General features: G+C 41.5%; 1 protein-coding gene across 2 annotated transcripts in view; it reads right to left on the reverse strand.

Moving 5' to 3' along the window:
- Positions 1-6487: 6487 nt before the first annotated feature.
- Positions 6488-23433, reverse strand: part of BCAP29 (B cell receptor associated protein 29) — a 54043-nt gene continuing 37097 nt past the window's right edge. Inside the window, exons 7-8 of one of the 2 annotated variants that reach the window (XM_037889137.2) lie at positions 11915-12015; positions 6488-7525 (exon numbers count right to left, since the gene is read on the reverse strand). In XM_037889137.2, coding sequence (XP_037745065.2) covers positions 7487-7525; positions 11915-12015 — 140 coding nt within the window. In that variant the 3' untranslated portion in view covers positions 6488-7486. Of the gene's footprint in view, positions 7526-7587; positions 7859-11907; positions 12016-23433 lie in introns of those variants that run through there. The other variant, XM_043551598.1, reaches the window with a different exon arrangement.

The raw sequence follows: 23433 nt of genomic DNA on the forward strand, positions 1-23433 counted from the left end.
GACGCTAGTATTGTAGCAGGGTTAGGAACCGCTGGAAAAGAAGGTATGACAATACGGTTAATAGCTCGAAGGTCTTGAACAAATCGCCACGATTTGCCATCAGCCTTTTGAACTGGGAGGATAGGGATGTTACAGGGGCTGGAACAAGGGACAATAATTCCTTGTTCTTTTAATGCAGATATAAGTGGAGCAATCCCAGCCTCTGCCTCAGGATTCAAAGGATACTGAGACAGGCGAGGCAGAGGTTTGGAATTGTCTACAGTAATCTGAACTGGGTCAGTATTTAATCGGCCCACTTCAGATGGGTGAGATGGCCATAGGGAGGAAGGAACCTGAGAGATTAGGTGCTCTAGGGACGGAGTTAAGGGACAGCAAGGGACCGGAGTGGAGAGGGAAGTTTCAGACAGCAGGGAGGCTACAGAATCACATAAGGAAGACTGAGGGATTTGCAGATAGATACCATCTGGGGAGCAGCAAATAGAACAGCCAAGTTTGCATAGCAAGTCCTGTCCCAGAAGGTTTGCAGGGGTGGAATCAGAGAGGAGGAATGCATGCTCCTCAGAGAGAGGACCGACCTGAACAGACAAAGGTTTTGAGAGGGGAAAAGAGGTAGGGATCCCTGTAATGCCAACAGCAGACACAGATTTTCCAGATCGGGGAACCTCAGGCAAGTCAGTGGTGCGGATTGTAGAAAGAGAAGCTCCAGTATCAACAAGGAAAGGGAGAGAGAGATCATTTACAGTCAGGACACATTCTCCAGTAGGGGACAGAGGTAATAAGGGAGCTAAAACTTTCTGAGGTTCCCCAGCATCCCGTCATTGTTGGGGTGAAAAATAGGGTGGGGGATCAGCTGGAGGAACCAGCGGGGGGTTCACTTGATTTCCCATACAATTATTAGGTCGTCTTGGACACTCTTTTTTCCAGTGTCCAGGCTGTTTACAATAGTTACAAACCCCAGTTAATCCAGCCCCCCACCCCCTTCCGCAACCCTGTCCCTGTCCCCGGTGTGGTCTGCTTAGTCCTGAATAATGCTGTATCTGCAGAGCCATTAACTTTTGGGAGGACTGTTCCTCCTTTCCTTTTAAAGTGCGGTGGCAATGCTCTGCTACTGCCAGCAATTTGTCCATGGTTTCAGTCTCCCATCCCACACTTATTCGTTTTAACATGCTGCCTGCGGCAGGGAGAAGACCATCAACAAATGCATGTGCCAAGGCCCCCTGCCCATTTACATCGGGCTCTTGTATTCCTGAATGTTGTAGGAAAATATCAGTTAGCCGGGACCTATAGTCGCCTGGGCTTTCTCCTTGCCCTTGCTTACAGCAACGTATCGCTGTCCAGTTTGTTTAGGAGACCACACTTTGGGAATGGCTTCCAAAGAGCCATACACCAGTCTCTGTATGCCGAATCTGGGCCACTACTTTTTATGGTTGAGTGGCGTGCCTCAGCTGGCCAGTCTGCGGCAGCCAACCATTTTTCATAATAACTGGCAGGAGCTAACAATTTACACAGTTGGAGGAGATCTGTCTCAGAGGGTTCATAGGTTTCACAGATTAACAGAAACTCCTCAGCAAATTTGACAGTTTTCCTGTGGTTTGGGAAAACTTTTAACTATAGATAAAAGTTCCGTACGAGTCCAGGGCTTATAATCCCATATGGACTCACTTTCTCCCATCTTAAGGACTCGTAAGGGTGCCACAACAGTTTGATCAGAGTCTCTCATTAACCTCCCATCAGGTTCTCTTTTCCAAGAAGAGATGTCAAGAGAATCTTTGCAGTCTGCTTTGGATTTCTTCTTCATAATATTTTGCAGAGCTGCGAGGCCAATGGGGGTATCTTCTTCACTTTCAATATCTGTAGTCACTGAAGATTTTTCCTTTTCTGATTTCTTATTTGCGCAGGAGTATGGTGGGGGTCGGATTTGATCCGGATCATTGCACAGGACTGGGCAAAGGGGAGCGCTCGGACTAGTGGTGGGAGAGACTGCAACCAATTGAACTGTTAGGTTTTTTGATAGAATTTTTAAGAGAGGTGAGTTTTGACTCAGTCCATCTACAATTTGCCTCTTCCCACCACTGCATGAAGCAGTCTACTTCTCCTCTCTCCAATTTGGTTTTTGGGAGGTCGAGTTTGCTTTTTAAAGCGTCCACTTGATCCTTGTCCCAAGAACCTAACAGTGGCCACTGTAATTTGGGGTTCTCTAGAGCTAATTTGGACCATTTTTCAAGAAACCTACAAGAGTCCGGACCCCTCCTAAAATACATAAAATAAGCTGGAGTTCCCTTAGGGAACTGTTCTACCTTAGACTTCTGATTACCCATCCAGGAGGACTTCACACAGCACTCACACAAGAAGGAAATTCGGGCTCAGCAGAGCGGTACCCGGTGCAACACACAGAAAGGAGCCCACAGGCTACTGCCTCAACTGCCCTTGCTTTCACACCAGGGGTTATACCCAAGGCGTGGTGCGGCTGCAGCTGTGCAGATTCCACTTATTCAGACCGTGGGGACAGGGACCCCTTGGTCAGCCAGTCTCCGGACAGAGATGGCTCCCAGATTCACACAACACACACCACGGGGAAGACGGACAGACACAAAGACAAGACAGTCCTCAAACCGGTTAAAGCACAAAAATAATAATTACCTGAGACGTCTGATTCCAGAAGCTGGATCCAAAGACCCCTACCCGAACAGAGTGGGAACCAACAAGTTCAATGGCGTAGACTGCACTGCTGCTGTGTACCTTTCTGTCTTTTGGAGGATCGCTTGGACTAAGCGTCCAGGCGCCGGCTGCCACGATCGTCCTGCAAGGCAGTCAGGGATCACACAGCCTCAGTGAAGCTGCTTGCCATCTCGGTGGAACCTCCAAATTGTCAAAGTTTGACTCAGACTCACAATTTATCAGATCACTCTGTTTTATTAGCAAAGCTGCTCTGCTAATACATTTAGAAGTGAGCCCCCCGAGTGGGGCTTGTGTCTTTTAATTTATACAATTTTTTGGAGAACAAGTTACAGAGAAGTTACAAACAAAAGAAGAAAAAGATTTTAGTCACCACCCTTCGAGATCCCTGAGACCAGTCACGTATCTTCAATTACCTGCCACCTTTAACAGCTTCCAGTTAACTTAACTAATTGCCCTTCACACCTTCCATTCTGATGCCTGCTTCTTAGACATGCTGGCTCTATCCTAATTGCTTCTCCATTCAAAAGCTAACTGTCCCTACTTGTGCTCCCTCAGATACTTTGTAACATGTTTTGGCATGCCCTCTCATATACAATGTATCCAGCATGTCCCCTTATACAACGTTATACTTATACAATGTTATACTTCCACAGGGTGTAACAGAGTGCTTATGTATTATTAGAGCAGAGACTATCTTGCCCACTTTGGACTCAAATTTTCCCAGAGTGATTTCTGTTAACATGCACAGGGTTAAACTGATTGCTAAATCTCAGATCAGGAAGCAATTTTGACTCAATCCATGTCAGCATGTACTAGTTTAACTATAAAGTACCGAACAGAGAATCTGTGAGGAGCATCTGAGCTTCTCTCACATGATCAAGACCTTGCAAATATTTGTCAATTTGGGTTCTTCCATTCTTTGTCTACATTGCTAAATTGGGACTTTAATTTTGAATATCACTAATATTTCTACTGATGGCCACAGTCCTGCAGGCTATAGGTATTGTAAGATAACTGAACAGAGTACTTTTTCCCCAAAGTGCAAAAAAACCCAATGTGAAGCAGTTGCATGCACTGTATTGTAAAATGTTTTTAAAAATAAGATTTAGCAAACACTGGCATTTGTAAACCTGCTGTAATATTTGTAATGTGCTTTTAACCCTCTTTCCAAATAAGCGTGGTTATATTTTGAAAGCATGGAAAATTGTTTTAACTTTATGTAGACAAATAATATGGAAAGTGTGGAACACTTGAGTTCAAAGGTTAATAAGCATCAGGTGTAATATGAAAACAAATATTTGTGAGCAATGCTTAATGAACAAAGAACAACTAGACTCAGTCGGACCAACGGTCCGACTACCCCAGTATGGGGTCTCTAACAGCGGCCAATGCCAGATGCTTCAACAGGAATGAACAGAACTGGGTAATTTCAACTGATCCATCCCGTGTCCAGTCCCAGCTTCTGGCAGTTGGAGGTTCAGGGATAGCTGGATCAGGGGTTCACCCCTGAGCATCTTGGCTAATAGCCATTGATGGCCCTATTCTCCATGAATTGACCTAATTTCTTTTTGAACCCAGTTGTCACAATGACTTAACATGAAGGCTGGAATCTAACAGATCTGACTGTCATGCATTTTGATAAAGTACCATTAATGGAATATATCTAAGACAGAAACAAGAGATGGAGGCAAAGTAGAGAGTCTGAAAATTAGGGGTTGCTTAAAATCTGCATTTACTGAAACACGTTCCCTATACTGATAAGTATGGCCACTGTCCTGTTCTCCTCCAGTTCTTTTCAAGACTGGCTTCTACAAGTATTCCTGTGTCAGCCAGTATATAATTGCTAGGCTGAGGGGCAAGTTTATGTAATTATAAAACTTTTAAAGAGAATGATTTACAGCCAGTATGTGTCTGTATATAAAATTGGACGTACAATGGTCCCACTCTCCTCTTCACCTTAAACAAACGATATTCTAAGAATTCTAACCTAAATGGTAGTGCAGAGTTGCTCTGCACTGTTAATCTAAATTACAGTTGCATTTCACTGCAAGAGTACTTTATTCCTTTCTATAGCATGTAAAAACTTTGGGAGCCTTCAAAATGCTAGGTACTATTTCAGGTGGAGCAGACAGGGAACTTTAACTACTTATGTTTCTAACACTTTCATAAGCACCTGTTTTCAGTTCCTTATGTTTTTGCCAAACTTTTGAAAGATTTTAAATCTGGGTGTGTGCTTTAGGCGTTTTTTTAATTTCAGCTGTTTTTGTTCAGTTGTTTCTGAAAATGAGAGTAGGGAAAAATAGGTACTGTACATGGGCAATGTTAAATTCTGGTATTTTCAAACTGTTAGGTACTTGATTTTATACTTTTAAGGTTCTTTGAAATGTAGGTTTTTGTATGTTAATATTAAGGTTATGTCCAAGCCATATTTACTGTATAGACAAGCTGATAACATAAAAGCATTTAGTTGGAGCCATAAAAGTTTTAGGCTCTAATCCTAAAAGTTGAGCTGCATGGATTGACCGTTGTGGCTGCACAGAGCCCCAATTCCCTCTAGATTATCTTGCAAGATTGGGGCCTTACTTTCTAAAGTTTTATCAGAAAACACTCAACAAACAAAGAAATCTGATGAGGTTCAAGAAGGACAAGTGCAGAGTCCTGCACTTAGGATGGAAGAATCCAATGCACCGCTACAGACTAGGGACTGAATGGCTAGGCAGCAGTTCTGCAGAAAAGGACCTAGGGGTTACAGTGGACGAGAAGCTGGATATGAGTCAACAGCGTGCCCTTGTTGCCAAGAAGGCCAATGGCATTTTGGGATGTATAAGTAGGGGCACTGCCAGCAGATCGAGGGACATGATCGTTCCCCTCTATTCGACATTGGTGAGGCCTCATCTGGAGTACTGTGTCCAGTTTTGGGCCCCACATTAGAAGGATGTGGAAAAATTGGAAAGCGTCCAGCGGAGGGCAACAAAAATGATTAGGGGACTGGAACACATGACTTATGAGGAGAGGCTGAGGGAACTGGGATTGTTTAGTCTGTGGAAGAGAAGAATGAGGGCGGGATTTGATAGCTGCTTTCAACTACCTGAAAGGTGGTTCCAAAGAGGATGGATCTACACTATTCTCAGTGGTAGCGGATGACAGAACAAGGAGTAATGTTCTCAAGTTGCAGTGGGGGAGGTTTAGGTTGGATATTAGGAAAAATTTTTTCACCAGGAGGGTGGTGAAACACTGGAATGCGTTACCTAGGGAGGTGGTGGAATCTCCTTCCTTAGAAGTTTTTAAGGTCAGGCTTGACAAAGCCCTGGCTGGGATGATTTAGTTGGGGATTGGTCCTGCTTTGAGCAGGGGGTTGGACTAGATGACTTCCTGAGGTCCCTTCCAACCCTGATATTCTATGATTCTATGATATATTTTCATTTTTTGCCTGAATTTCAAAAAATGTTTTAAATTTCTATATAGAAAAAAAATTCCTCCCACCCCCCCAAGCATATGCCACTAACTTCCCTGCTAGGCTGAATAACTTTGCTGAGCACATACTTTCTTGTATGACATGTTGTGTTCAAATGATCTGTTCTGAACTTTTGGATTAACATTCATTTTTGAACCCTCTGGTCTGTATTAATTTAAAAACACTATTATCAGCATCAAACATACATATTTATTGGACAAGGCAAGTGAAATAGTAATGTTATGAAAATGTTTTGTTCTTCATGTGGGTAATTATAAACTCTGATTTTCAGGTTTTAATGGAGACAGTTTATCAGATAAAATGGACATTTTCCACAAACACACTGAAACTCACAAGCTTAAACAATCCCTTTAATATAATCATCATATCCAACTTCTAAGTACAAAATTTGAATCACTAATGAAAAAATTACTCAGAATTTAGCTGTCAGATGCAAAATGTAAAAACAATGTATATTTAATTTGAGGTATTGTAGAATTACTCCTTCAACCATGAACTGCTTTTCATCAGTATAAGTAAATTATACATGAACGTTCTTTAAAGAATTTTACACTTTGCAAAGCAAGAAAGCTCAGTGGCGCGCACACACACACACACAGTAAACAATAGATTTAAATCCTTGTACAAATGAATCAGGGAACAATAAAAACCTCACCAATACTATTTATGACAAAAAATTCTGAAGTACTCCAAAAGAATAACCCAAAGGCATGCAAAATGGATAATTGTGAAACACACCCATCTGTGTGGCACAATGGGAAAAAACAAACTAGTGTGAGGTGGATTTAGAAATCTAACTTTCATATTTTTACTGATTGTCAATCAAATCCTTCTACATAAGTAGAATGGAAAATGAAGAATATTTTGCCTTATTTAACCCATAAGTAATCAAATTTCATAGGACTGCTGGCAAAAAAGGGTTAAAGTCACCATGTTTTCATGGTTTAGTGTGATTTACAAAACCACTCAAATGTTACAAGCAATTGGTGTTATTGTGCATGATCTTTTATCATTTTTGAGGGCAAAAGGATAGAGATCATCTGAGTTGTTAGTGCAGATGGAAAATTTCCATTTATATGCTTACATTTTTCCTCACAAGAACTGAAATATAAACTTCAAGGCATATACCATATATCACTTAGTATTCTCATTGCAACACGGAATATATTTGGCAACCAAGAGCTATAAGTAGAATCTGAGTAGTGAACTACAGTGCATTTGATTTTCTTAAGAAAATCAAACCTTGTGCCATCTACTTCAGGAGGTTAAAGAGAAGAACAAGAGACTTCACACTGATGCAGTTATATCTAAGTAGTCTTTCCTGAATTGCTTCTACAGGTCTTTCTTATCCTCCTCTTCATCTAGGAGGTCCTGCAAACAAAGAGACAGACATGTCAGAAAGAAGCAAATGAACAATTTTTGCATTTGGCAAGATTAGTAACAGATGTCTCAGGATGAATATTCTAATGTTAAATCCTGAAAGGGCAAGAGATACTGGGCTCTCTCTGTGGCCACACAAGTTCAGAATGCATCAGAAACACTATGGTTCCACTGCATGAGGAGAACCAAGATGAGGAGGAATGGCACAGTTGGACTTCACATCCCAGAGCTAAGATCCATGGAGTTCTCTCCACAGGGACTTCGGGAGGGGTTGTGGGTGGGCGAGCTGGCCAGGAGATTTAGCCAGTACACTGTACAGACCTACTAACTACAACCATATGCCCCCAAAAGGCCAGTAGGCTGCAGCTATTACTATAGCTCAGGGGTGGCCAAACTCACTGACCCTCCGAGCCAGAGATGACAATCTTCAGAAGTTTGAGAACTGGGGTGTGTCTGCTGGGGCTTGGGGATTCAACCCTGCTCCTGCTGAAGTCCTGCGCCCTGGCAGGCACACCCCATGAGGCTGAAACCCCAAGAACCCCTCCCTGCTGTGCAGAAGCAGCCCCAAGCCCCACACCCTGCTGCAGGCAGAAGCCCCGAGCTCCTCCTAACCCCAGTCTGGTAGGCAGAGGATGGGGGGGCTCTGCGAGCTGCACTTTAACTGTAAAAGAGCCGCACGCGGCTCACGAGCTGCAGTTTGGCCACCCCTGCTACAGCTCATAAGCTGCAGTATGGATGCAGCTATGTAGGTGGTTGGGGTCTGGCTTCTGGGTTGAGGGGAAAAGTCTGTCTTCCTCAACACTCATGTTGATTTCCTATCTATAAGAAAGGGCTTGTCTTCACTATTAGGGAGATTGATGCTGCTGCAATCGATGTAGTGGGTGTCAATTTAGTGGGTCTAGTGAAGACCTGCTAAATCGATGGCTGAGCGCTCTCCGGTCGACCCCTCCAAGAAGAGTAAGGTAAGTCGACTGGAGAGTGTCTCCCATCAATGCAGCACAGTGAAGACACCGGGGTAAGTCAACCTAAGCTACGTCAACTCCAGCTACATTATTCACGTACATGGAGTAATGTAACTTGGGTTGACTTACCCTGGTAGTGAAGACAAGCCCACAGAGATTTTAGCTTAAGTGCAGCAATTGTCAAAAGTGACCAAAACCACCAAAACTACACATGGAGTTCCATATTCTCTTCATTTTGAGAAATAAAGTTTGTTCATTTAGCAAATCAAAGGTATATAACAGCAAAACAAAACCCCACAATAGATTGCAATCTCCTCCTGAAAGCCATCTGTATTCTTTCTGGAGGCTACATCACCACCCATAACGAAGATTCTACACTTAGAACTTGGCAGGCAATTTTGTTGATGTAGGAGTCAATAGAATTCTGCTCTCTCCAGTACAGCACTGCTGGAGTCTAGTTCCAGTGGCACATACAAGTTGCTTAATACAATTAACAGAAACAAAATGACGTTTTCTCCAGCAAACATACATGATAGACCTACAGGGCGCTAATGTGGGTGGTGACATTTTACAGAGTTACTTCTCTAACTGAAGCTGTACTTTAGAATAGTGGCAGAATTGTCTCAGCTTCTCAGAACTTAAGAGTTTCATTTTTTTTAGGTCAAGGCTGAGTATTTGCAGGGGTTCACATGTGTTAGCAATGTCTGTGAAATTGAATATATCCATATTTTTCTCACAGTGAGTATGTGTTAATATAGAACTAATAAGGTATTACTTGTCCTGAGCCGGGAGGAAGAAAAGAGGCAAATATGCTCAATGCTTAGTTGAAGGAGAAGTGAGGGGAGAGGGGAAAAGCAATCTTGTACACAAAAAAACTATATTAAAGTAACAATAAGGTTGCAAAGTCAAACACTCAAAAAGTTAGGAACAACAGAATTAAGGTTGCCTGTGCAACTTTAATTTGGCTCCCTTGTGTGCATGCACATTATGACAAGGTGTTTCCTTACAAGATCACATCTACTATTTCTTCCAAAGAGCCAGCGCTCAGGATGGACAGTCAATGTGCACCTATTTGATATTTTGCTTTTATCCTCATTCAATATGTTCTTTTAACAGTTGTCTTTGTGCGTGCAATTTCTCTCTCTCTTTTTTTTTTTTTTTAAAAAAGGACAACCAAAAAAAAATTCCACCATGTGGCATCATATGGACACCCACATGGTTCATCAGCAGGGTTGGAACCTTTAGATCCACCACACACATCTCTGTCACTTGACCTAATGGAGTAACTGATAGGAGTAGTAGGATGTCATCCTCAATGTGGATCAGCATGAGTGTGGGGGAATGAGACACACACTTTGCCAGGGGGGTTCACAGATATTGCTGATGACAGAGGAATGGTGAGACTCAGGAATCTTGGTTTCCATTCTTGGCTTTGGAAGAGACTATACTGTAGGGAGCATTAAGACCTTTCTGCCTGTTCTCTCCTGCCCCCCTCCCCAAACTTGACTCCTTCAGCCTCATCCTCTTCAACGTGTCACAATCTTGTGTCTTCCCCACCCCTGGGCTACTTGTCCAAGTCCAACTCTCCACTTCTCAGGCTTCTCATCCCAGTCTCCTAGTTCAGCCTCCCCCTGCTATCTCCCCATCCAAATCCTAGGGCAGGTCTACACTACAGGGCTAAATTGACCCAAGTTATGCAATTCCAGCTATGTGAATAATGTAGCCGGAGTTGATGTACCTTAGGTCGACTTAGTACGATGTCTACACCATGTGGGGTTGATGGGAGAAACTTTCCAGTCGTCTTACTTTATGCTTCTTGTTCCAGTGGAGTACCGGAGTCGACGGGAGAGTGATCGGTGGTCAATTTAGTGGGTCTTCACTAGACCTGCTAAATCGACCGCCAGTGGATCAATCGCTGTGCATCAGTCCCCTGATAAGTTGAGACAAGCCCCCAGTCTCCTCTCCTTACTCGCAGTCTTATTGCCCAACCAGTCTCCCCAGCTCCGTCATTTTCTCTCTCCCCTCCCTCAGTTTTATCAGATACCTTGCACCACTCTACTCCTTTCGCTCCCTCCCCCACTCCTTTTTGCTGCTCGTCCTCTCTGTATTTTAAGTCAAGTAGCTTCCTCTTCATGCTCCCTGTGCAGCAGCAAAACTATGTTTCTGGGTCTGCGTGCCACTGACGGCACAGGTGACGCTAGCTCCCTGTATTCAGTTCTAGTGCCCAGCCTGAGGCAGCAGGGAGCTGCAATTACAGAGAAAATCCAGCTTCTGCCCTAAAGCTCTGGGCTGGAATATATTCAGTCACTCTGGGGGTTGCATATGCATAGTCTAGTCAGTACAGGTTCTCTGTGGGGCTGGAGCATGCTCAGGAAAGACGGAATCTTCAGATGTTTTAGCTGTCACATGTGAATATTTTTTAAATAGTTTGTAATTTAGTAATGTTTGCACCAGTTTTTCCCAACAGCACAGGTACATTTCTGACACAAAGGCCATCGGCTGCCAAATTTCCAGGTACTGCTCCAAAGCACAGGGGCACTAGAGCGTCTCAAAGAAAAGCTCACCAGAATTTTGTTAATACCGTAAAACAATGTATTTTCCACAACTTTGCTCTTGGAAACAGCTGAACGATTTTGGCTGAAAAACTTTTTAAAAAAATTGATCCTGAGGCAGACACCTGGAATGGAAAATTTCATCCCATACAATTAAAGTTTGACAATTTTTAATCAACTGAAAATAGGGTCTTACATGGGAAGGGTCTGGCAATCTTAACAGGCAGTGCTACCAGCCCTAACTATGTTTTTATAGTATTTCAATGCCTCTGAACCCCTAAGCCCAATAAAAATCCATGAAATGATTTTTTAAAGTGTTATTCAGCTTTTGCCAGTTAGGCTGCCTGTTAACATCTTGCACATCACTTAGTTTGAACAGTGTGTTTAGACTGACCTGTTTGTAGTCTCTTGCTTCCTGATTCTTGAGCATTAAAAATGCTGCAGCATTTGCATTGCAAACATCATAGAGGAATGTTTAAAACCATAAAACAAAAACCAACCCCAAACCCTCCCTCTCATTGTAATTTCCATTACCTTCTTGAAGCTCTCAGGCTCAGTCCTTGAGTGAAGGACTTCACATGAATCCTGAACTCAGCCCCCAAGCTATAGCACATCAACCTAGAAATCTGATGATGCCACCTTTCCTTACCTCAGAAAAATACTACCCAACTTTGCCATAAGATTCCTGCAAGAAGGCAGAATTCTACTAGGTATTTTTATTACCTTCAGGGAGTAATTTCCATTGTAACATATACTGAAGGGTTTGATAAATTCTCTTGCTCTTGGAAAAGAAACATCCAACTTGTGTAATTTTGTTAGTACAATTTCAGAACATTCTGCTCATGCAGTGAACCACAACCACCTACCTGCAGCCGTTCATGTTCTTTCATAAGGCGATCATATTCTCTTTTAAGACCTTCAGATTGCTTTTTAACTGCAGTCACTTCATTTGTTGCCTTGGAAAGGGCTATAAGATACAGAAGTGAATTTATCAAAACACTTTAGTCACTGCATTTTGATATGAAGAAACATCTATGCAATAATGCTACAGAGTAGCATTGCTACAGAAACATCTATGTTATAATGTCCAAGAGTAAATTTTCAATTCTATCTTTAACAGCACGTGCACCAGATATATATGTCCCAATTCTGATCTCGCATTGGTTTATGTCTATTGACTTCAAAAACTAAGGGTCTGATTCTGATCTCACATTGGTGTAAATATGAAGTATTGCCATTGTACTTTAAACAATCACAGGTAAGTAGATATTTAGTACTTAAGTAGTTTGTGAGAGTTATTACCTGAAGAAAATGAAATTCAAAAGTATTACACTAGAAAGTTTCAGAAGAAGTTCATATTGTTTAATATATTGCATGAGTTTCCATTCCCTTTCCTTTATAGATTTGGTTAGAAAAGAAATACACTTATAAACAGTTGATGACCTTATAAAGAATTGCACCATCTACTGAACTGTATGATTGTCTAATTCTCAATGTGATTAGCTTTGTGTCTTACATTATGTTTAGTTTGTGTGTCCAAACCTGGACAGTGTGAAATGATTTGAGCCAATGATTTCATAATTTGGGGCAGCTATTTTGGAGATTTGTTGTTACATTCAACCAAGATGTGTCAGAATGTAGGAAAGGGCTAGGGAGCTATATTCACTCTCTCTCACATCATTCTACAACCAGAAGCCTATTTGTACCAAGCCTTCTCAAGAATATGGAGAGGTGACTTCCTGTTAGTTTTCCAAAAAGTATACGATTTTTTTGTGTCCCCCCATTTTAGGAGCATAACAATAGTTGCAATTGCCTTTGCCTATTAGAGCTGTCATTACTGCCCAAGACAATTTCCCAGTCACCTATTTGCTCTTTAGTTCACCTGTTTCATTCCGGCGAACTGTCACTATAGTGTTAAATAGTGCTATAGGAGGGTTTAAGATCTGTTTGAATGTAATTTCTATTGGAGACAGCGTGTTTTGCATGCGTATCCAGTTTGTCCGTGTGCAGAAATGTCTTATTTAGTGGTACCTAGAAGTCAAGTTGTTCAAATAATTTAAATGTTTGGTACTTGAGAAGATGTTCTATGTGTTGCAGTATCTTTTCTGTCCTTTTGCTTTTTGGAGTAAAATCTAATTTGTCATATAATTCACTTAACTTTGATAGGAAAATATGCATTTTACATATAGTCAGATTTCACCAATCATTTTTCATTTGTAAAAGAATGGCATTCTGAAGTGTCTCAAACTGATTTTTTTAAAATGTAGGCCAGTTTGATTTATATTTCTGTTCCCAGAATTAGGGACTGCATATCTACTGGAGGTTCCATTGTGCAGTAAGATTTGATTACTATAGGATATCCCAAGTTCAGACAAATGTGACACGTTTCAGGTGATGAGAGTTTGAATTATTTTAAATACATAATGGATTTATGCTCATTAAAGTAACCAGCCTGATAATATACACCACCACTTGTCTACCCAGATGTTACATCAAGCATCTTATATGTGCAAGCCTTACTTTTGCAAGTAGTCTAGCCCTATTGACTTAATTGGACTACTTAGCAAATAAGTGTTGCAGGACCAGGTGCGATATTCCCTAGCAACATATTCATTTTAGTAATGTGTTAGACCTTTCCTAAGCAAAAACGTTACCAAGTAACTAAAGTGATGTGACATTCCTATGTGCTGTGGCAGATAGCTCCAAAACCATTTGACATAAGAACATAACTCAGGAATGAAATGGGATTTCAGGAGGGCAAAGCAGTTTTGTCCATGGAATTCAAAAACATTTTAATTAGGAATGAAACAATCCCCCCTGCCCCCCTTCTCTATGGGAGCTCCAAGCTCCTTTTTAGTACTGCTGTAAATCTCACAACACTTGAGGCCCTTCAATACAGCCATCAACCTTATGGCTAAGAAGTGCTGAACAGGACTTTTTAAAGCTCATCAACAAGGCCAAAAATGCCATTGTTGGGTGATAAAGAGCACTCCTTTCCCACTGTTCTACACCTACGAATTAAATTGGCCTAGCTACATTGCTCAGGGCTATGAAAAATTTTGTTCCCTGTGTGACATAGTTAGATTTGCCTAACTTGCATATGCGAACGGAAGAATTCCTCCATTGACCTAGCTATCGCCTCTCCAAAAGGTGGATTATCCATATCAAAAGAAAAAACAAAACAAAACAAAAAATCCATCAATTTAGGAAGCATCTACGCTACAGCTGCATTACCATAGCTGTCCTACTATAGTCACTGTAGTGTAGACATGGCGTTAGCGTGCAGCCTGTATAGTACCTCCTAGCGTAGGTAGCAAGAGACAGACTCCAAATTAAATCACCCACATTGCAATACAGGCTATTAACTATTAGCTTAAGAGGTTAACCCACAAAGCTATTTTTAAAAGCAAGTCTAATTGTAACAAAATGTAAGAGGTGACTTTTTTTTAAAAAATTACCTTTGTTGCTTGCCTTCCCTCAACCCTTGTCAGTGTCCTTAGACTATGAGCTCAAGATAGTGACCATTCCTTTAGTCCCCAGAACATGCCTAGCAAATTGCAGATGGAATCATAAACCAAGATGCTGTTCTCAGCAGACTTTGAACAAAGCATAAGTGCTTAATGAAGAGAAGGAACAAGGGAACTAGTCTGAAAGAGGGGCAATACTTATTTTGCTATTACCTTGACTGCTCCTCTGTTGAAATTATCATCCATGCCTCATTTCTTTATGCCTCACTTCTGGAATTTCCTTTTCTATGCCTTCCCAAGACCCAGGTCTCCAGACTCCAGCATATGAAGAAAGATAGTATACACCTTCACATATACCCAAAGGTGGATGACTGCATCATCCACATTTTTTAGACATTCCATTGGGTCTTCATTTGACAATCTAGTTCAAAATCAACCTTATTTTTTAAATTTTCCATGGTCTTTTTCTTTTTTTAAACATTCCATAGCCTTACCTCATAGACCTGGGAGGAAATGCTGACTGCACTGAAGTCAATGGCAAAACTCCAACTGACTGCAATGGAGCCAGGATTTCACTCCTTGTGTCTCTATATTCCTCCTTTCACGCCCCCCTCTCTGCTAGTCTTACACTGGCCTCCTCTCGTTCTTTAATACCATCTTGCTAGTATTAATGTAAGAACCTTCTCCTCCACAACTCCCATCATTTGGAACAGCCAGCCATTCTGCACATCTGACAAGTGGACTCTCCATTATATTTAGAATCTTTGCTGAAATTTTCTTCCTTTCTTATATTACTTAACTTTCTCTTCTGCTACTGAAATATCTGACACTCACACACGTGGGAATCAAATCAATAAGTGTTACTCTTTATAAGTTTTTAATATTTACATTGCAAATAAAATGTAAACACATGTTCTCTTTTCCCTCTTCACTTTGAAGTTCTCTCTATGCTGTATAGAAAACTAAAAAGGAAACATACTCCAGGATTTAATAGTTTTTCTTCATACTTAGGGATTTCACAATCTAATGCCATTGCACTATTTTTCATACAATATTTTGGTAACTTGATCTAATAGTAGCTACTGGGCTGTTTTACAAGAAGTTGAACACTGCTTTGGTTGTAACTAAAAACACCCATATCTCTAAACATGAACAAAATATCTAAAGATATCTGTAGATCAACAAAGCAAACAACTCGTTGCATTGTCTCAATGTTTTGACCACAACAGACTCATGACAGGAATACCTCACCAAATCCTAGCCGAAGGAAAGCAAAGGCCAGGTTGTCCCTTCCACCTCTATGGGGAAACGACGAAAACTCCATTGATCCCTGCTGTGGACTACAGAATGAGTTGATCTCTGCTGTTCCTGGTGCAAATGCTGGAGGAACCAACTAGGGGCAGAGCTCTTCTTGACCTGATGCTCACAAACCGGGAAGAATTAGTAGGGGGAAGCAAAAGTGGATGGGAACCTGGGAGGCAGTGACCATGAGATGGTCGAGTTCAGGATCCTGACACAGGGAAGAAAGGAGAGCAGCAAAATACGGACCCTGGACTTCAGAAAAGCAGACTGACTCCCTCTGGGAACTTATGGGCAGGATCCCCTGGGAGAAGAACATGAGGGGGAAAGGAGTCCAGGAGAGTTGGCTGTATTTTAAAGAATCCTTATTGAGGTTACAGGGACAAACCATCCCGATGTGTAGAAAGTATAATAAATATGGCAGGCGACCAGCTTGGCTTCACAGTGAAATCCTTGCTGATCTTAAACACAAAAAAGCAGCTTACAAGAAGTGGAAGATTGGACAAAAGACCAGGGAAGAGTATAAAAATATTGCTCGGGCATGTAGGAATGAAATCAGGAAGGCCAAATCACACTTGGAGTTGCAGCTAGCAAGAGGTGTTGAGTAACAAGAAGGGTTTCTTCAGGTACGTTAGCAACAAGAAGAAAGCCAAGGAAAGTGTGGGCCCCTTACTGAATGAGGGAGGCAACCTAGTGACAGAGGATGTGGAAAAAGCTAATGTACTCAATGCTTTTTTTGCCTCTGTCTTCATGAACAAGGTCAGCTCCCAGACTACTGCACTGGGCAGCACAGCTTGGGAAGGAGGTGACCAGCCCTCTGTGGAGAAAGAAGTGGTTCGGGACTATTTAGAAAAGCTGGACGAGCACAAGTCCATGGGGTCGGATGCGCTGCATCCGAGAGTGCTAAAGGAGTTGGCGGATGTGATTGCAGAGCCATTGGCCATTATCTTTGAAAACTCATGGTGATCGGGGAAAGTCCCGGACAACTGGAAAAAGGCTAATGTAGTGCCCATCTTTAAAAAAGGGAAGAAGGAGGATCCTGGGAACTGCAGGCCAGTCAGCCTCACCTCCGTCCCTGGAAAAATCATGGAGCAGATCCTCAAGGAATCAATGCTGAAACACTTAGAGGAGGGGAAAGTGATCAGGAACAGTCAGCATGGATTCACCAAGGGCAAGTCATGCCTGACTAATCTAATTGCCTTCTATGACGAGATAACTTGCTCTGTGGATGAGGGGAAAGCAGAGGACGTGTTGTTCCTTGACTTTAGCAAAGCTTTTGACACGGTCTCCCACAGTATTCTTGCCAGCAAGTTAAAGTATGGGCTGGATGAATGGACTATAAGGTGGATAAAAAGTTGGCTAGATTGTCGGGCTCAACAGGTAGTGATCAATGGCTCCATGTCTAGTTGGCAGCCAGTATCAAGTGGAGTGCCCCAAGGGTTGATCCTCAGGCTGGTTTTGTTCAATATCTTCATAAATGATCTGGAGGATGGTGTGGATTGCACCCTCAGCAAGTTTGCAGATCACACTAAACTGGGAGGAGAGGTAGATACGCTGGAGGGTAAGGACAGGATACAGAGGGACCTAGACAAATTAGAAGATTGGGCCAAAAGAAATCTGATGAGGTTCAACAAGGACAAGTGCAGAGTCCTGCACTTAGGATGGAAGAATCCCAGGCATCACTACAGACTAGGGACCGAATGGCTAGGCAGCAGTTCTGCAGAAAAGGACCTAGGGGTTACAGTGGACGAGAAGCTGGATATGAGTCAACAGTGTGCCCTTGTTGCCAAGAAGGCCAATGGCATTTTGGGATGTATAAGTAGGGGCATTGCCAGCAGATCGAGGGATGTGATCGTTCCCCTCTATTCGACATTGGTGAGACCTCATCTGGAGTACTGTGTCCAGTTTTGGGCCCCACATTAGAAGGATGTGAAAAATTGGAAAGCGTCCAGCGGAGGGCAACAAAAATGCTTAGGGGACTGGAACACATGACTTATGAGGAGAGGCTGAGGGAACTGGGATTGTTTAGTCTGTGGAAGAGAAGAATGAGGGGGGATTTGATAGCTGCTTTAAACTACCTGAAAGGGGGTTCCAAAGAGGATGGATCTAGACTATTCTCAGTGGTAGCAGATGACAGAACGAGGAGTAATGGTCTCAAATTGCAGTGGGGGAGGTTTAGGTTGGATATTAGGAAAAACTTTTTCACTAGGAGGGTGGTGAAACACTGGAATGCGTTATCTAGGGAGGTGGTGGAATCTCCTTCTTTAGAAGTTTTTAAGGTCAGGCTTGACAAAGCCCTGGCTGGGATGATTTAGTTGGGGATTGGTCCTGCTTTGAGCAGGGGGTTGGACTAGATGACCTCCTGAGGTCCCTTCCAACCCTGATATTCTATGATTCTGTGAGAAGAATTGTGCTGCCTTTGCAGAGTTATTTCCCCACCACCTATTCTGAACAGTTCCCTGTGAGCCACACACTGCTGTCCAATCAACCCTATGGTAAATCCCCACCTATAGTAATAACGTCTGAATCATTAACTTAGCTGCACTGGACATGCTCATGTTCTACAATATGAATCTTATGACAATATCAGTGAACAAATACATTTAACCAGAATAATGTAGAAAATGTAAACAATGTAGCTAAGATTACACTGTTATTTTGCATGCTAGGATTGTGTTACAAGCTTTTCCAAGATATTTTTTTAAAGGGAAAAAGCCCCCCCAAAAATCCTTATAGCGACATAAAGGCACTTAGAATCTGTGCATCTATAAGAACAGAAGGGACCATAATCTACTCTGACTTCCTGTCTAAATACAGGCCATAGAACTTCCCCACAATAATTCTTAGAGCATATTTTTAAATGGCCAGCATATGCCTTGGTAAATTCTTCCAATAGTTAATTACTCTTACCATTAAAAATATAAGCCTTATTTCCTGTCTGAATCTGTCCAGGTGCAACTTCCAGCCATTGGATCATGTTATACCTTTCTCTGCTTGATTGAAGAACCCACTATTAAATATTTGTTCTTCACGTATGTATTTATAATGTGTAATCAAGTTACCCCTTCACCTCCTCTTTGTCAAGCAAAACAGATGGAGCTCCTTCACACTATCACTATAAAGCAGGTTTTCTAATCCTTTATCGTTCTTGTGGTTCTTCTCTGAACCTACTCCAATTTATCAACATATTTCTTGAATTGTGGATAGCAGAACTGGACACAATATTCCAGCAAGGTCACACCAGTGCCAAATTCAGAGGTAAAATAACCTCTCTATTCCTACTCAAGATTCTCCCAGGATCACATTAGCTCTTTTGGCCATACCATAACACTGGGAGTTCATTTTCACCTGATTATCCACCACAACCTCCAAATTTTTTTCAGAATCACTGATTCCTGGGATAGATTTCCCCATCCTGTAAGTATGGTCTTCATTCTTTGTTAACAGATGCATAGACTTAAGCTGTATTAAAACAGTTTGCTTGTGCCCAGTTTACCAAGGGATCCAGATTGCTTTGCATCAGTGACTTGTCCCCTTCATTATATAAAACTCCCCTGACTTTTGTGTTATCGGCAAACTATCAGTGATGATTTTATGTCTTCTTCCAGGTCATTGACAAAAATGTTAAATCGAAGAAAGAACTAACCTTTATGGAAGCAAACCTGCTCAATGATGATTCCTTGTTTACTGGTCTCAAAATTTAACTATCAGCCGGTTTTCAATCTATTTAATGTGTGCTAATTTTATATCATTCTAGTTTTTTAATCAAAATGTTATGCAGTACCAAGTCAAATGCCTTACACAAGCCTAAGTATATTACGTCAACACTATTACCTTTGTCAACCAAACTTGTAACCTCATCAAAACCAAATATTAAGTTAGTTTGATCAGATCTATTTTCCGTAAACTATGTTGATTTGAATTAATTACATTACCTTCCTTTAGCTCTTTACTAATTGAGTCCTGTACCCGCTGCTCCATTACCTTGACCGGGATTGATGTCAGGCTGACAGATCTATAATTACCTAGGTCATCCTGTTCACCTTTTAAAAAACTAGCAAACTAGCTGACTTCCAGTCTTCTGGAACTTCCCCAGTGTTCCAAGACTTATTGAAAATCAATATTAACAGTCCAGAGAGCTCCTCAGCCAGTTCTTTTAAAACTCTTGAACGCAAGTCACCTGGACCTGCTGATTTTAAAGTATCTGACTTTAGTAGCTTCTGTTTAACATCCTCCAGAGATATTAGTGAAATGGAAAGTGTGTTTCACCATATGAGGAGACCATATCATCTGTTTTACTCCAAATAAATAACAGAAATATTTACTGAAGACCTCTACATTTTCTACATTATTGCTGATAATTCTACCATTGCCATTTAGTAATGGACCAATACCATTGTCAGGATTCTTTTTGTTCCTATTATATTTTAAAAATTCCTTATTGTCCTTATGAACTTATGAAAATACTTATGTTTGACTGGTAACCAACCACATGCATTGAAAAGTGTAGATTTAAGAACATGTTCAGCACCTCCAACTCTCATCAAAGTCTCTGTCCCCAAATCCCAGCCTTAAAAACTCAAATGGGCAAGGGTAGGATGCTCTTGCCTGGGCCACAGAAGAGGACTGGAATTGTTCTAAGAGGGCTTCTCCACCCTAATAACTGGAAAAGCTGCAGTGTTCCTACCACATACTCCTCTCTGCAGAAGTGGCAGATCAGCTCATCACAACAATTCTTAGACTCTTCCCCTGCCCAAACTATTAATCCTTTACTAGGGAAATGGCTTTGCTACCAGATAATTCATGCAGCAATTAAAACTTATCAGTGTTGGTTGCAAGGTAATTTTTTTTTAAATTGCTAATACTTTGCACTTATGTAGTTTGAAAGATTATGTGAAGGGCCACTTTCTTTAGAGGATCTCAACGTGTATTTGCAAAACATTTTCCAGGAAGGGAAAATAAGGCACAGACAGGCTAAGTGATTTGTCCGAGATAACAGCAAGCCAGTTGTAGAGCTGGGAGTAATACTTAGATCTCCTGACTCTCAGTACTGTGCTCTAAATCAGAAACATCCTTCAGAAATGTTAATTCTTCATTAAAAACTAATTCACTTGGCTCCCCTCCCCCCAGCATTTTCACTGTTTTTACGTTGAATGAGGAATTCCAAGCAATGGGATAAAATGTTTATCAAATTCAAATTAAGTTTCTCCCTTGCAGAGGGACTTCATAACATCTTAACATGGTACTCAAGTAGATTGGCAGGCCCTGCAAAAGCCCTCCTCACAAGGGTTAATGATATCCCTTTGAAAAACTATAACCAGAAATACTCAGCTATAACATGTACTACATTGTATGGGATGCCTCTTAATAAAGTTATGGTCTAGAGGTTAAAGCAAAAGGATGGGAGCCTGGTGGGCTTGTCTTGTATACCTAGCTCTGCCAATAGCTCAACATGTGACCTGACCTGGTCACTTAACCTTCTCGTATCTCAATTTCCCCATTTGTAGATGGAAACCGATGTTTACTCACTTTTGTAAAATGTTTTGAGATCCTGTGAAGGTTTTCATGTAAAGGGCATTTTCACACATCCCTTCAGCCTGGTTCTAACCCACACCCATAGATGACCCGTGCCTGCTGACAGCAGGGGTGGGAAGGCACAGAGTGAGGGCAGCCAGCCTCAGCAGTATTACTGAGCGTGCTTAGTACAAGCCAAACAGCAAATCTGGGGGGGACCCCACATCCCCCCCCCCCCCCGGTCGTCTCTGCCCCCGCCTCTTTAAAACAAAAACCTACATAATGCCCAAACTGAACTCTCACTGGTAGTGATAAAATTTATCAAATGCTTTCATGTGTCCCCATTTCTTGTTCATACCTTTCAAATCTTGAATCAATTTATTTTAAATTAAAAAAAAAAAAAGAATGATTGTAATATTATAGGTCTTGAAATGGTGTGTGTATTTTAAAACTAGATTGGGTTTTATGGGAGGAGGTAAGGGATGGTTTTGGCCAGAGAACTAGCAACACAATGTTCTTGTTACAATTATTTTGTACACAAACCAAATCTGTTTAAAGGATCCAGGATCCTGTTTCAACAGCATCTTTTTCCTTCCCCCCACCCCCACATCAGCCTCTGAGAACTATCTTGAATTCTTTTTAGTTGTGTGTGTGTGTGTGTGTGTGTGTGTGAGAATATAATGTGTTCAAAAGCACCTTAAGGTATGTCTACACGGCAGCCAGGAGGTGAGATTCCCAGTGTGGGCAGACAGACTTGCGCTAGCTCACCTTGAGCTAGTGTGTTAAAAACGTCCGTGTGGAGATTGCAATACTGGAGGCAGCTTGGGCTGTCTGAGTTTGGACCCAGGGGGTCAGGCTGCCTTGAACTCAGGCTCCCAGCCCAAGTCTCAGCCAGTGCTGCAACGTCCTCACTGCTACTTTTAGCACACTAGCTGAAACTAAGTTAGCACGAGTCCCAGCTGCAGTGTAGACATACCCAAAATCTCATTTTCAAAAGTGACTTAAACTTAAGCTTCGAAGTACCAAATGCACTTTTGAAAATTTTATGCATCAAGTTCAAAATTCTCTCCCCACACACACTTTAAACATTATGCAAAACATGAATGCCACATTAAACAACAAAGGAGACAGATGTTATCCCCTTTGCTTATTGTGGCTGGAAGGTTGACAGGAAAAAAGAGAGACATGTCAGTGGGGTTCTGTGTCCTCTTACTTTGGATTTCTTATTCTGTCTAGTGGAACAGCTTTGATATGGATGGAGTCTAGTATGAAAGAAGGGTCATATGTAATGAAAATATATAGGAATGGAAGAGCAGAAGGTTTGTCATGCTCTCAGATACAGGCAGAACATTTGGTGCAAGTCATATGGAGTTGAGCATTATAATGAGATGTTCACATACTACTGAGGAATTTGGCAGGGATCTGTTCTACTGCAATGCTTAATTAATACTTGTCAATCCGTATAACAACTTTTTGTTATGTGTAAATAAAGCTGTAGCTTTTACTAGATATTAGTGCAGTGCCCGCAGAAGGCCAGGTGAGTTGAGGAGGAAAAGGAGTAGGTCAATTCTGCTGTACTTCCCTCAGAAAAGGTACCATGGTCATGAACAACAAATACTTCACATTTCAATAGCTCCCTAAAGTACAGGATCCATAAGTGAGAAAGGATGGATAAGACAAATGCCTGGTTAATATACAGAGAGACAAGGTAGATGAGGTTAATATATAGTCATTTAAATGTATTCAACTAGGCAAGACTTTTCTAATCCATTCATGAAAAGGATAGCTAAGAGAAGGAAAGTCCTGCAAATTAAACTCAGACCAGTTTATTTCATTGGGGATTTTTAGACAATTTATGGCACTAGCAAAATAGTGTATTATGTTGTTTCAGTATGTAGGGTTATTAGGTTTACTATTGATTGAAATTTAGGAAACTAAAACACACCAAAGAAACTTCACAATTTCAGAAATAGCCTTGAGAAGTGCCCCTGCAAATTTGTATGTACAAGTTTTCCATAAGTAAACTTGTCTACATGCAGAAGGTAATAAGTACAATGCTAACAGACAGGTTAAGAGCCCTTGAGAATTTAGATGAAAATTTTCCT

The sequence above is a fragment of the Chelonia mydas genome, chromosome 1, assembly GCF_015237465.2.
Source record: "Chelonia mydas isolate rCheMyd1 chromosome 1, rCheMyd1.pri.v2, whole genome shotgun sequence".
NCBI lineage: Eukaryota > Metazoa > Chordata > Testudines > Cheloniidae > Chelonia > Chelonia mydas.